At 42.7% G+C, this 14557-nt stretch overlaps 1 protein-coding gene across 1 annotated transcript in view; it reads right to left on the bottom strand.

Annotated features, from left to right (window-relative positions):
* The window catches only part of BTD (biotinidase), an 85057-nt gene that overhangs the window by 31800 nt on the left and 38700 nt on the right, over window positions 1-14557 (bottom strand). Inside the window, exon 2 of the mRNA XM_029589213.1 lies at window positions 1076-1305. Within this exon, the coding sequence (XP_029445073.1) occupies window positions 1076-1294 (219 nt within the window). The 5' untranslated portion in view covers window positions 1295-1305. The remainder of the gene's footprint in view (window positions 1-1075; window positions 1306-14557) is intronic.

The following is a 14557-nucleotide window of genomic DNA, read 5'->3' as shown; positions in this document are numbered from 1 at the left end:
TTGGGAGACTCCATGTACTATGGCTAATGCATGCTTGCTTGCTGATATAGAAAGCAAGTTTGCTTACGTGTAAACGGGATTCTTTCTAGACAACAGGAAGAATTAGCCTTACTTAATAGCCGCACGACTCCCTGGAGGGTGAACTACCTCACTAAAGCTTAAGCTCTGGCACAGTGAGAGGCTCATGAGGTGGTAGGACACGTGCAGAACTCTTGCCTGTGCTCAGTAAAGCCTTTACTTAGCTCTGAGAACTGAGCCTCTGTTGGATAACATCACCCATGCGTTGCAGGTAGCCCTGTTGACAGGTAAGCAAACTTTGCTCTTCATAGACTAGTGGGCTCTGCACGGCAAAAGGAAAGCGCAGTGACCCTAAACCATCCTCAAATGTCCCATGGACCAAGTATATCCACCTCCTGTGGCAAGCCCACCTTTATTCTGAGATACTTAGGAGCAGGTGTCCTTGACACAATGTCAAAGGTGGGTCTGGAGCTATGGCCAAAGCAAAGCCTTCTGACGAGGCTAGTTTACCAACATCATGTTTAAATCTAATATGCTAAATACCCACAAAACTTGCTCCATACTTTCTAAAGGACATACAGGTGAGGACAGAAGGTTTTGTACTGAATGGGCTGGCAGAGAGTGGGGCCCTGTTAACGTGACAGCTAATTTCCTGGAGTCACTGCTAATAAATCAGACCCACAGCAGTGAAGCTTTTCATTTCCCTATGTGATGTGGAATATAATGTTCAGCTAAAGGCGAGATTACTAAAGCTGATAGCAAGGATCATGGGACACCAGGGGGTGCCCTGGGAAATGTTCTTATTCAGACTGAATGGGCAAATCTCTCTAGGATGGGGCCTAGTTATATCTGAATAACAATAATGACACCCTAAAGGAGAGACATAGAAATTTCAGACACTGAAGGACCCAGGCACAACAGGGACCTGTCAAAATCAATGACAGGCACCATAAGCCAGGGTGTTCAAAAAGACATAAGCTCAGTAAAGCAGAACAGAAAGAGAACAACTAGAGAAGTAAAATCGCCACTGAAGCCTGTCAATGGAAGGCTGCCTTGCCTGCTGGGCAGCAGCGTATACTTGCTCTTCGTAGACGTCTAGGTTTCTGTTCATGAGTTCTAACGCAGCGCTGCGGTTGGAGAGGGCTCTTGGGCTGGGATTCAGTATGGATCGGTGTTCATACACCGCAGCTGTGTAATACTCTTCTTGAAAGTCTTCGGGTGACACAACTTGATAGCAGAAGAAGGGCAACAAGATCTTAAAGCTTGTTCCCAACATGGTTTATGTTTCTGAAAGACAACAAAAGAAGCTTGTAAGCAAAGGATTATTGAGAAACTGCCATTAATTGCATCTTTTATTCTGGATTTGCTGATGCCATGGAAGTTGGCCTGATGGTCCAGTAGTTAGTAATCTGGAATCAATAAAGGGAGTCCAGGGTTTGATTTTTAGTCGAAGCCCTTAGCCCTTGAGCCAGCAGAGGTTGGGAGAGTCCCTGAAGCGCCATTCTTAGTAAATCACTTAGCGGACTACATAAAAAAAAAAAAAAGTTCCCACTATGGAGTTGCCTGGCTATGTTCCCCCATGTAAGAATTGTCACCCTCAAAGTGGATAAATATACTGCCTAGGTATATTCACTTGAGGGGGGGGGGGGGAGGAATGAGTTATACATTTGATTTCTGAATGTACGTATGTTTACCCATGCATACCTGCCACACAGGAATAACAGCTACACCGTCTGCAGGAGCTCTGCTACCTGCCTACCCTGTAGCTAATCTTCAAAAGGGAAACTACCCAAGTAGTTGCTTCCATTGCTGCTCTGCAGTCAGTGTGGCTTACGATTCGTATGATTGATACACTGAAAATTGCACCACTCGTTTATTTGGAATTTACGAGCTATAAAAAATAATTAAAAATAAAATAATAAAACAAGCAAAAGCTGACCCCAGAATTAGCAACAAGGCACAGGAGTACAAAAGTACCTACAAACGTTGCACCTAGTCAGGCAAGCGAAATCAGTCGTATAAAGCCTCTTAGGATCCTATGTAGATAGGAAGCACTAGAAAATACATGTGTGATCTGTATCCCATTACAGCATCTTTGTCTGTTAACAGCGAAGAAGAAGAAGAAGAAAGTTTTTGTGAAATGTTCTGACCGTACTCGGCAGCCACTCAGGGGCTGATTACCTTATGCCCACTCACAGTTATTGTACGCGTTGAACCGGTTTAGTGTGCATGGTAAACAGCATGCCTGGATGTTCAGGCACCTGCTAACACTTTAATCAAGCGGGTGCTAAACCGCATCGTTATAGCACACATACTGATGAGCATAACTAGATGCAAATGAAGGCGTAATGACCTTGTGTACATTATCATTGTATCTGCTAAACCGCGTGACAATCAGTAACCGCATGCTACGGATAAAAAATGTATCATCTGCCCCGAATCACACATTAGGCTCTCATGACACACATTTAAAAAAAACCGCCTGCTGGCCAGAGGCAGCTTATTAGAGAAAAGGTAGGCACTTTAGCTATTGCAGCAGGAGATACTCCAGCTAACAAACAGGTCGATCCAGTAAGGCCGCGGTAGAAACAGTGCGGTAGTGTCAGGCGCACCCTTCCTCCCCACACGCACAGTTCTCTTCACTAACTCCCCGATACTCTCCTCTAATCGCATGCAAATGCATGCCGGGGCTTTAAAGCGGTAGGGAAGGGTTATGGCCGCGTAACCCATTTTACTGTATAGGCGCTTAATACAGCGCCTATACAGTAACCAGGGTGCGCTGGTACCTGTCATTTCAAATGACATTTGAAATGACAGGTACCAGGAAGTGTAAAAATCAAAATTTTTAAATACCTGTCGGAGGGCCGCGTGGGTCCAGGCGGCCGGCGGGATCCGGGGGGCCGGTGGTCGCGTGTTAAATCTAGGCCGCGGGCGGGTGGGCGCCTGTTCCGGGCGGCGGGGGGTGGACGCGCGTTAGTTTCAGACGGCCGCGTGGGTCCAGGCGGCCGGCGGCGGCGGGAGCCGGGTGGTCGCGTGTTAAATCTAGGCCGCGGGCGGGTGGGCGCCTGTTCCGGGTGGCGGCAGCGGCGGCGGGGGGACACGCGTTAGTTCGAGACGGCCGGCGGGTGGTCGCGTGTTAAATCTAGGCCGGGTCCGCACAGGCGTGCATTCACTGCCGGTGGGGGCTGCCGGGAGAGGCAGCCCCCACCGGCAGTGAATGAATTCATTCATCCAGGCGGAGGAGCCGGTGGGGGCTGCCTCTCGGCAGCCCCCACCGGCAGTGAATGAATGCGCGCCTGTGCGACCCCTGCGATTCGGCACTCAAGGCAGTCACATGCCGTGACGTCACGCCTTGACTGCCTTGAGCGCCGAATCGCAGGGGTCGCACAGGCGCGCATTCATTCATCCAGGCGGAGGAGCCGGTGGCGAAAGCAGCCGGCTCCTCCGCCTGGATGAATGAATTCATTCACTGCCGGTGGGGGCTGCCTCCCGGCAGCCCCCACCGGCAGTGAATGAATGCGCGCCTGTGCGACCCCTGCGATTCGTCCCCTGCGATTCGACCCCTGCGATTCGTCCCCTGCGATTCGACCCCTGCGCCTGTGCGACCCCTGCGATTCGTCACGCCTTGAGCGCCCAATCGCAGGGGTCGCACAGGCGCGCATTCACTGCCGGTGGGGGCTGCCGGGAGAGGCAGCCCCCACCGGCAGTGAATGCGCGCCTGTGCGGACCCGGCCTAGATTTAACACGCGACCGCCCGCCGGCCGTCTCGAACTAACTCGTGCCCCCCCGCCGCCGCTGCCGCCGCCGCCCGGAACAGGCGCCCACCCGCCCGCGGCCTAGATTTAACACGCGACCACCCGGCTCCCGCCGCCTGGACCCACGCCGGCCGCCTGGACCCACGCGGCCCTCCGACAGGTATTTAAAAATTTTTATTTTTTCTTCTGACAGGTTTTATGTGTCCCACATCATTACATTTTCTCGATCATCTCTGTATCGCTTTTTTTTAAATTGTGTTTTATTGTTTTTGAGTATCTTAAGCGGTGTCGATGGATTTATTACTAGACTCACAGTCCTAACTCCTACTAGGGGGAGGCGGTAAACTAACACGTTACGGCCGCGGCAAAACAGTGCGTTACTAATGAGAGAACCTGAGCGCGCGTTACGGTATCGGAGGGGAATAGCCAATTCCTTCATTATACAGCTAATTCGTTCATTTACATGCCGGGTGCGGGAAGGGTTACGCGTCTGTTTTAAGAAGCACTACGGATGCGCAAAATTGGAGACTGTATCGCTGGTTTGCCTTACGCGTCCGAATTGTGCGCAGCGAGCTCGTTACAGATGAGAAATCTTCAACTGAACTTTACTGGATCGACCTGAAAGATAAGAGATGGGCAGACAGGAGAGAAGGAGAAAGGAAGTAGCCACGTCCCTGGATGATTAAGCCCAAGATGATCTGCTACAGGCCTCAGTTCCATCTGTCTCTCTCTCTCTCAAGCACCATTCTCAGCTGCACACATCGAGAATCAAGATTCAGGTGGTTTATCCTGCTAACGTCAGGACTTAGCAGGACAAACTGTGGATTTTTACATTTCCGACACTCTGACTGCCCGCGACTTAGCTGGATGTTTAGCTGGATAAAACTGGCCAGATAAGTTGGAGGTATTTCAAAGGCATTCCGAGCTGGAGTTAAGTTAATTGGCTAACTTCAATGTTCAGAGTTGGTTGAATAACTGTTCTGGCTCACTCTAGATGTGCCGCAGAGGAATACTAAAATTAGCTGGATACGTTTATCCAGTTAACAAGGACTTTATCCAGCCATATTCAGTGGAGCATCCAAAACAATCAGCAGCACATTGCTGTTAGTGAAAACTTTAGCTGGATGAACTGCCTGTTCGCCCCCCTGCTGAATAGTGACTTCTTTATTGAGGTATATCAAATCAATGCAGCACTTAAGTTATCAGTACGTGAATGGTGCCAGCCAATAAAACTGCACAGCCCAGGTTAGCACATAGTGTGTTGAAGTTATACTAAAAAATATTTGGATTTCTTCTTTTTTTTTTAGCAGATATGAAGAAAATAAGGTAAACAAAAAATGTTTTCAAGGAGTGATCTATATAGGTGCAGGTTCTGCCACAACTTCAACTGAAGCATTCCCTTTGGGCACAGATTTGAGATTGTTGCCAAATCAGGTTCTTCAAAGGCAGACCCAGAGATGATAATTTTAAAGCGGGCACACCCAGAAATACAGCGGTTTTAACATATGTGCGCAGGTTGTAAAATACTCCGTGCGCATATGTGTGCGCCTAATTTTAAGAATATGTTTGCCCCGCAGGGAAAGTCAGTTTACGGATGCGCAACTGCCTGTAATAATGATGTACACCACTTTGACCAAGTCTGGTACTTAATTTTCAGTCACAATTCATTATTTCTCTGCATGTTTTGTTAAACAAATACACTGTCTCGTCCAATTCAGATGCTGTGTTAATCTAGAAGAACATTATTAGCGTGATGGCTTAGTGAGATCTTGGCATCTCAGTAATTTTCTGATCTGGTTAAGTTTTAGCTCCTGAAGATTGTTTTTCGAAATGCACCCTGTGTTTTGTACCAAGCATTAAATATTGGTTATCACGGTGGAGATGCCTTTCTCTTGAAAAAACCTGAAGATTAGTTATACAGTTTTTCATTCGCATTTATGAAAAAACAAAAAATAATTAATTTTCACATAAGCGGGGTTATGACTGATGAAAAAACAAACTCTCTAATATAAGTGGGGATATGATGATGATTTACAAGTTCACTTAACATATTTTAAAGTTGTGAATATGAGAAAATTCCTTACACATTTTTTTTCTAATTGCTTATTAAGAGTACAGGTTGCATCTTGTAGTGTGTTTTTGCATACAAGAAGTGTGTCATTCATGCCAAAACAAGGCAAAGTAGGTACAAATGATATTTCTGTGCCTGGTACCTATTCATATATGTCCTGCTCTATCTAGCTGGAAAGGGAACACCTCTTTATTGCAAACATGCTTTTGCTCTCTGTAGTATAAGAAAGAAAAGCATGAGGATATCTGAAAAGTGGTGGATACTGAATAGACTGCGGATGTTAACGGAAAAGTGGGCTCACACACTGGCCTTTAATCACGTCAGACCGGGGTTCAAATACCATTAAAGGTCTCAGGTGAAATGATTTGAATGGTATCAAGCTAATCTCTTGAAGCGCCCACATTGCAAAACAAAAGCATCATCTGGGTGAGTGCATCCTGCTGCGCTCTGTACAGGACTTCTAAGACAGGAACTGTTTCTACACCAGCCATGTGCAGCTGCAAAGTCTGGTCTTTAAGTAAGAATGTTTAACACTGATGCCATTTGAGTAGTGCTCCCTTGAAACAGGTATCTACATAAATACGGTCTGCGTCAGGCATTTCTGATAAGAACATAAGAAAATGCCATACTGGGTCAGACCAAGGGTCCATCAAGCCCAGCATCCTGTTTCCAACAGTGGCCAATCCAGGCCATAAGAACCTGGCAAGTACCCAAAAACTAAGTCTGTTCCATGTAACCATTGCTAATGGCAGTGGCTATTCTCTAAGTGAACTTTCCTCTATTAGAGTTAAGTAATGTATTTTAAAGATCTTAATATAGTGTGTTTTAAGCGCTAAAATTCATGATCACATCTCAACTTTTGACATACATAAAAACTTTAGGGTGCATGGTTAAATGTTTTTACACAAAGATCATTATGATCGTTACAAAATTTAGGATTATCCTTAAAAGTTTATAACAGCATATGTGATCAGTTTTGATAACCTGGGCAACCACTTTCTTTTGGATTATCAGTGGCTGTTGGTCTGCATGCCATTGAGTATGTTCACATTAGCCAGCACCCGTCACTTTCACTAATAGCTAAAACTCAGCAATTTACAAATAAAACACACCACAATAGAGTAGGACACACTATTTTAAATTCTTCTAGTTCTTTAACTTTTAACTGGGATACATCATTCTAAAGATAAAAGCTCCTTTTAAATGATTCCATTATCTTCCAGGAGTAAGAAAATCTAGACAATCCCATTTAAAATAAAGTGACAGTGGTGGGACAGGCATGCAAAATGTCTTCTTGCACTTGGATCCTTGAATTAAGCTCTGAACAGGGGCTGGCCCCTTCACCCTCAGTGAAGGGACAATCATTGCCCGAATGCAGTGAATGGATTAATACCAGGTGCCAGTAGCTATCAGAGCTGTTGGAACTTAGTATTAAGCTGAGCTGAAGGAGACAGCCTCTCCTCTCCTGCTTTTGGAAGGTTAAGGGTGAGGGTGGGAATGGGAATGGGGGATTTTTACAAGTAGGTGATGGGGGTTAGAATCTGGCCACAGGACAACACAACTTTTAGGTATCTTGGGAAGCCGTAACTGGAGGAGAAAGACTCTGCCCGTGCTACTTTTTTTTTTATCCTGGGGGGGAGAGGAGGAGGAGGAATTGCTGCTGTGGGCCCCTACATTTTTTTTTAAGTTATCCAGCTAACTTTAGGACTGCAACATTTCCAACCAGAGTTAGCTGGATATCTTTATCTGCCTAGTGCTAAGTGGATAAACTTAAAGCTGCAGCCCTAGAACATAAAAGTATAAGAACTTAAGAAATGCCATGCTGGGTCAGACCAAGGTCCATGGAGCCCAGCATCCTGGCTCTGACAGAGGCCAATCCAGGTCACAAGTAACTGGCAGATCCCATAAAGTAGATCCTAATTCCTGTTACTCACTCCCAGGGCTAGCAATAGCTTTCTTTAGTCTACCTGACTAATAATGTGCTACGGGCTTTTCCTCCGCTGCCAACTTTCTTTCTTATCCAACAAAGTTTTAGTTGGGTAACGACTTACCTGCCTTAAAGTTATCCATTTAGTGGTGGTGGGGGGGGGGGGGGAGGAGGGGAAACTCAGAAGAGGGGTTTGTCCCAAAGTTAGCCAGACAAACCCTTTTGAATATTGACCTTTTAATATAAGGGAAGTGCCAACTAGCTACTTTTCAGGGGAAAGATTCTTTTAGGATTATAGTCTCCGCTGCTTTTTTTTTTTTAAATAAGAACATAAGAAATTGCCATGTTGGGTCAGACCAAGGGTCCATCAAGCCCAGCATCCTGTTTCCAACAGAGGCCAAAAACCAGGCCACAAGAACCTGGCAATTACCCAAACACTAAGAAGAATCCATGCTACTGATGCAATTAATAGCAGTGGCTTATCTCTAAGTATAATTGATTAATAGCCATTAATGGACTTCTCCTCCAAGAACTTATCCAAACCTTTTTTAAACCCAGCTACACTAACTGCACTAACCACATCCTCTGGCAACAAATTCCAGAGCTTTATTGTGCGTTGAGTGAAAAAGAATTTTCTCCGATTAGTCTTAAATGTGTTACTTGCTAACTTCATGGAATGCCCCCTAGTCCTTCTATTATTCGAAAGTGTAAATAACCGAGTCACATCTACTCGTTCAAGACCTCTCATGATCTTAAAGACCTCTATCATATCCCCCCTCAGCCGTCTCTTCTCCAAGCTGAACAGCCCTAACCTCTTCAGCCTTTCCTCATAGGGGAGCTGTTCCATCCCCTTTATCATTTTGGTTGCCCTTCTCTGTACCTTCTCCATCGCAACTATATCTTTTTTAAGATGCGGTGACCAGAATTGTACACAGTATTCAAGGTGCGGTCTCACCATGGAGCGATACAGAGGCATTATGACATTTTTCGTTCTATTAACCATTCCCTTCCTAATAATTCCTAACATTCTATTTGCTTTTTTGACTGCTGCAGCACACTGAGCCGACGATTTTAAAGTATTATCCACTATGATGCCTAGATCTTTTTCCTGGGTGGTAGCTCCTAATATGGAACCTAACATCGTGTAACTACAGCAAGGGTTATTTTTCCCTATGTGCAACACCTTGCACTTGTCCACATTAAATTTCATCTGCCATTTGGATGCCCAATCTTCCAGTCTTGCAAGGTCCTCCTGTAATGTATCACAGTCTGCCTGTGGTTTAACTACTCTGAATAATTTTGTATCATCCGCAAATTTGATAACCTCACTAGTCGTATTCCTTTCCAGATCATTTATATATATATTGAAAAGCACCGGTCCCAATACAGATCCTTGAGGTATTCCACTGTTTACCCTTTTCCACTGAGAATATTGACCATTTAATCCTACTCTCTGTTTCCTGTCTTTTAACCAGTTTGTAATCCTATCCCATGACTTTTTAGTTTTCGTAGAAGCCTCTCATGAGGGACTTTGTCAAATGCCTTCTGAAAATCCAAATACACTACATCTACCGGTTCACCTTTATCCACATGTTTATTAACCCCTTCAAAAAAAATGAAGCAGATTTGTTAGGCAAAACTTCCCTTGGGTAAATCCATGTTGACTGTGTCCCATTAAATCATGTCTTTCTATATGCTCTACAATTTTGATCTTGAGAATAGTTTCCACTATTTTTCCCGGCACTGAAGTCAGGCTCACTGGTCTATAATTACCCGGATCGCCCCTGGAGCCTTTTTTAAATATTGGGGTTACATTGGTCTGGCAAAACTGATGAAAAATAACTAAAGCCCACAACTGTGATTCTGATCTTGCTGGATTGTAAAGCTATATCAGGGGACTGCAGTGCCAAAAAACTTGCCCCTTAATCACCTTAAAACAGAAAATAAATCCCCCAGATTGGTACAACTTCTTTTGCATCCTGCAATGATAATTTTAAGACTACAACAAATAAAACATCAGTCCATGCTAACTTTATACATCTAAGCTCCATGTCATCAGCACTGTTGTGTTCTTCTCAGTGACGCCTAGCATCACAGACTCCAAAGTACAGTCATCAGAAGGGTACTTCCCCATCTCTGGGCTCTATATTTCCTCTGCCGGTCCTGGTTCCAAGTTCCTTATTTTCTCCTAAATAGTTGCAATCTCTACATTGTCGGAGGAATCTGTGGCAGCACTCTGTATCAGAAGTTGGGCTTCTTTCTCTGACCCTCGCTAGCATTGCTTTTCCCTTCACTGCCCTCAAGTCCAGCGGGGCCCTCCCCTCTCTCCCATATACCCCCAGCTCTTCCAGTCACCTTTATTTTTTTCTTAGTTACTTCTAACATGAGACCAAATTGGGCCCTATTTAGTAATGCATTTCCTCCCATTCTGTGCCTGGAAGGAAAATCCCTATTGATAAGAGCTCAATAGGATTAGTCACAATAAAGAAAAAACAAAAAAACAGGTGCTGTGACAGTCTAGGAGGATGACAAAAAACAAAGGAACAGAATATTATAACTGCTCTTATTATGGAAAAAAAAATAGTAAAGAAGTTTCCTCGTAATAATGTACTCTAAAAAAGAGCAACAAATAGCCGAGTGCATGTAGCTGGTTTTAATGGAAGGGGGGAAATAGCCAATGACACGAGATGTTTCTAAGAAAGTATCCCTATGAAAACTGAACAAAACTATGAATCCTAGGACTCAGAGCAAAAAAAAAAAAAAAAGGAAGACTTCTCCATCCTACAAGGTCCCCCTCTTCAAATCGCAAAGAACAAAGATACTCTTAGCAACGTCACAAAACCATTTTTCTTTTGTAATTTTTTTTCTAAGGAAGGCACCCCCCTGCATCTATCTTCTGCATAAAAAGAAGCAGCAAAAGGACTGTAATCCATTTTAGAATGAACAAAGCAGGTCAAACGATACGGCTCCTCTGCACACAGACCTAGAGTGGGAAGGGGACCGTCACTAAGATGTATAAATTGAGGCAGCGAGTTGGCTGTCAGCACACTGGAATCCCAACACGGCAGCAGGACAAGGCTGATCTGGAGTTGCTGGGAACAACTGCAACCTCAGGAGGTAAGAGAAAGCATCCATTAGGACAAGTTGGAATGATAGCAGCCTTATGGGGTTTCTTTTTGCTCTTCATTTAATCTTTGGAATATATTAAGCTACGTGTCTTAGAGCATGAAATGCATTACCTTGTCCTACTGCAAACAATGTTAATTTAGGATTATGTTGTATTCGTTTTCTTCCAGAATGGAAAACACTCGGATTGCAATAGTCACTGTGATTTCATTACTTTTTGCCTGTGTGGCAGCTGATTCAACTTCCAGAGAGGGAGACTGGAAATCTCTGGGGAACCCATACAACAGAGATTTGGTAAGTTAACATGTTGATCTTACACACAGCTCTGATGTGTTAGCTGTAAATAGAGAATCCCAGTACATGTAATTATCCTGACAGGAAAGACTGCACTGTTTCTTTCCAAACCTCTGTATTACGTGTTTGTAATAATGCACATTGACTTACATTTCAAAGTGGTGAGTTTCAACTTATTATAGGACAATATTAACTATTTTCTTATGATCAGATCATTCAGAGTACAGGTACTGAAATGTTATTTTAACAGCTGAAATAGTTCTGCTCCAGCTGTGTTTAAGCACTTACTGGTTTCTAAGTCAGGGCTTTGCTTGTATTAGACAGTCCATTTCTACACCAGTGACTTGAGTTAGTCTGGGCAGAAAACGTACTTGTGCAAAAAGCAGATTCCTAGTACCATGCCAATCTGCCACTTAACAAGAACAACAAAATAAATTAATCATACTTTAAAACTCTGCATGCAACACAACTTGTTGGGAATTCCATTTTTCAACAATTTTCTATGGCAAGGAATGCTGCATAACACAGGTTCTTTAAGTGGAACAAAATATGCTCCTAACAACATGTATATGGGTAAAAATCCTTTGTTAACAGCGATCTGCACTATAAAATCGAATATTTGTAAAGCTTTTCTTCAAAATCAAAAGGAAAATGAACTATGATCAATTTCCCCTACAAATATACATGTTGTCTGGCCAGTTACCAGCAGGAGCTCGGTATCCTGCTTCTGGCTCCACTATGGTCCAGGTTCTTTTGATTTTAAAAGTGCTCCTTGGTGTGGTACAGTTTTCTCTCAGAAACTAGTGATGTGGTGCAGATCTTCTCTAATACAGATGCGCTGTGATGCTGCATTTTGTGTTTGCTGTTCTTGTGTTTTTAATTGTGCACGTATACAGACCTAGTTCCAGTAGCCATGAAAGTCATGGAGACAGATTCTTTGCAAATTGCACTCCCTTTTATTAGCTTAACATAAGAATTGCCTTGGAATGGCGCTGTGCATGTGCCATGATCAGAATGGAAACCAAGGCTTGTGACATTTGAACTTAAGGCCCCATCTGGTCTTGAAAGCTCATGCAGAACATCCTCTTTGGATAATCCTCATATTGGTCCAACAAATATCATCACAACCTACAAAGGAGCCAGTTAATGGAAACCTAAAACTTCAGCTCACAACACTTTGATACAATTGTTATAAACCTACTAGGTGATATAAATAAGATATGTAAAGGTATTCATGTGTATCTGTGATATTTCAGTCCCTATTGTCTCTCGACTTTGCTCCTGTTGTTCTGAAAACAATATGGGGATCCCAGTCCCTCTTTGTCATTCCCATGTATACTTTACAGCTTACTAAAAACAAAGCTGTGTGTAAATAATGTGGATTTGACATAGATCCCTAAATAAAATGAGACAGACTATTCCACAAAACCCATAGGTGTTCATGTTAAATTTGGGTCATGGCTAATATAGGCTTTATTTCCCATCAAAAATATTTCTAGCTCAAGTGTCACTTCAGTGGTTTGCAGTCCAAATCTATTAAAGTGTAAATTTCAATTACTTATTTAACATCTTCTGGATCACAGATCTCCCCAATATGTTATTACAAAGGGATATCTCAGTGCCTGTGCCAATCAAATTGAGGTGCAGCTCTCAGAATGGCATGGGACAGCAGACATTTTATTACCAGAGACAGCGAGGAAACAGAGCTATATTTAACTTTAACAAAAGACTCATTGATAAAACATATGTAAAAACACGTACTGTCGACAAAAAGATAATTATTGTAGTCTGATTTGGTGCATATACATAATGAAACCATAGACAATAAATATTTATTATTGTCAGTATCAATGATTTCTGTACACATATGTGCCAGAATATAACACAGTTGGTAATAGAGTGCAACAGAATGGTCTTGTGAGCCCACGCGCCAATACGCAGGCTGGCAGGAACTAGAGAATGTATCATGGCAAAATTGAGAAGAAAGAATTATTGTTTCCAAAGCAGTGGTGAGCTTGCTATTACTCACAACTACTATATCTCCCATGGGGCCGGGTGGTGCTCCCCACAGATACAGTAAAGTTTTTAATTCTTGGTATTGTTCTTGACACGTTCAAAACTTAAAAAAATTAAAAAAATCCCACCAGCTAACCTGGAATCCCACCAGCTAACCTGACCTGTTCTGTGCAATATACAGGGCAAGAACACCTGCCGTATGATTGGGTAGTACTTTGTGAACATCCTGATTTCTCCAAGTCTCAGGAGAAATTTTTGCTATATTATCTGATGAATGAAGTATGCTAAGACATTGTAATGAACTGACTTCTCATGTGTTGTGATACTTTCCCCCTGATTTTACTCTGGCTGCTCCTTTGACTGGACAACCTGTGTGACAGTTACTCTGAACACTGCTGCTGCTGGGATTTTAGGCTGAAAGCTCATCCTTCATCTGTTTATGTTACTTCCATAATATCTCTGTATCAATCCATGGTACAACGCACCTAGAGTATTGTGTGCAATTCTAGTTGCTGCATCTCAAAAAAAAAAAAAGATATAGTAGAACTAGAAAATGTACAGAGGAGGTGACCAAAATGATAAAGGGGTTGGAGTGGCTCCTGTATCAGGAAAGCCTAAAGAGGTTAGGGCTCTTCAGCTTGCAGAAGAGACAGCTGAGGGGAGATGTGATAGAAGTCTATAAAATAATGAGTGGAGTGGAACAGTTAAAAGCAAATCGGTTGTTTACTCTTTAAAAAAATACCAAGACTAGAGGATACTCCATGGACGAAATTAGCATACTGAAAACAAATCTGAAAAAATATTTTCTCTCTCAACACATAGTTAAGCTCTGGAATTCATTGCCAGAGGATGTGATAAAAGTAGCTAGTGTAGCTGTGTTTAAAAAAGGTTTGGACGAATTCCTGGAGGAAAAGTCCATAAAACGTTATTAGCAAAGTAGATAGGAAAATTCAAAATGTATCCCTGAGCATAAGCAGGATGGAATCTATCTACTATTTAAGATCCTATATTCTTTTATGATTACTACTGTTATTTTTTTAAATAATTTATGGAGTTTTTAGTTAGTTTTAGTTATCTTGCTCTTGATAATGTAAATTTGGATAATTTTGTGAACATTATGTATTTATCTATTTTTCTTTTCATATAAGTTATTGTAAACCATTGAGATAGAATTTTTCTGTGCAATGGTATAGAAAACCATATAAATAAATATATTAAATAAATAAATAAATAAAATCTTGCTAGGTACTTGTGACCTGGATTGGCCACTGCTGGAAACAGGATACTGAGCTTGATCAACTCTTCATCTAGGGCAGATGGCAGTTTTTATATTCTTATGAGTCAACTCCT

This window comes from Rhinatrema bivittatum, chromosome 2 (genome assembly GCF_901001135.1).
Source record: "Rhinatrema bivittatum chromosome 2, aRhiBiv1.1, whole genome shotgun sequence".
Lineage (NCBI taxonomy): Eukaryota > Metazoa > Chordata > Amphibia > Gymnophiona > Rhinatrematidae > Rhinatrema > Rhinatrema bivittatum.
Note: the sequence above shows the minus strand (reverse complement) of the source record. Positions and strands in the feature narration are given on the sequence as shown.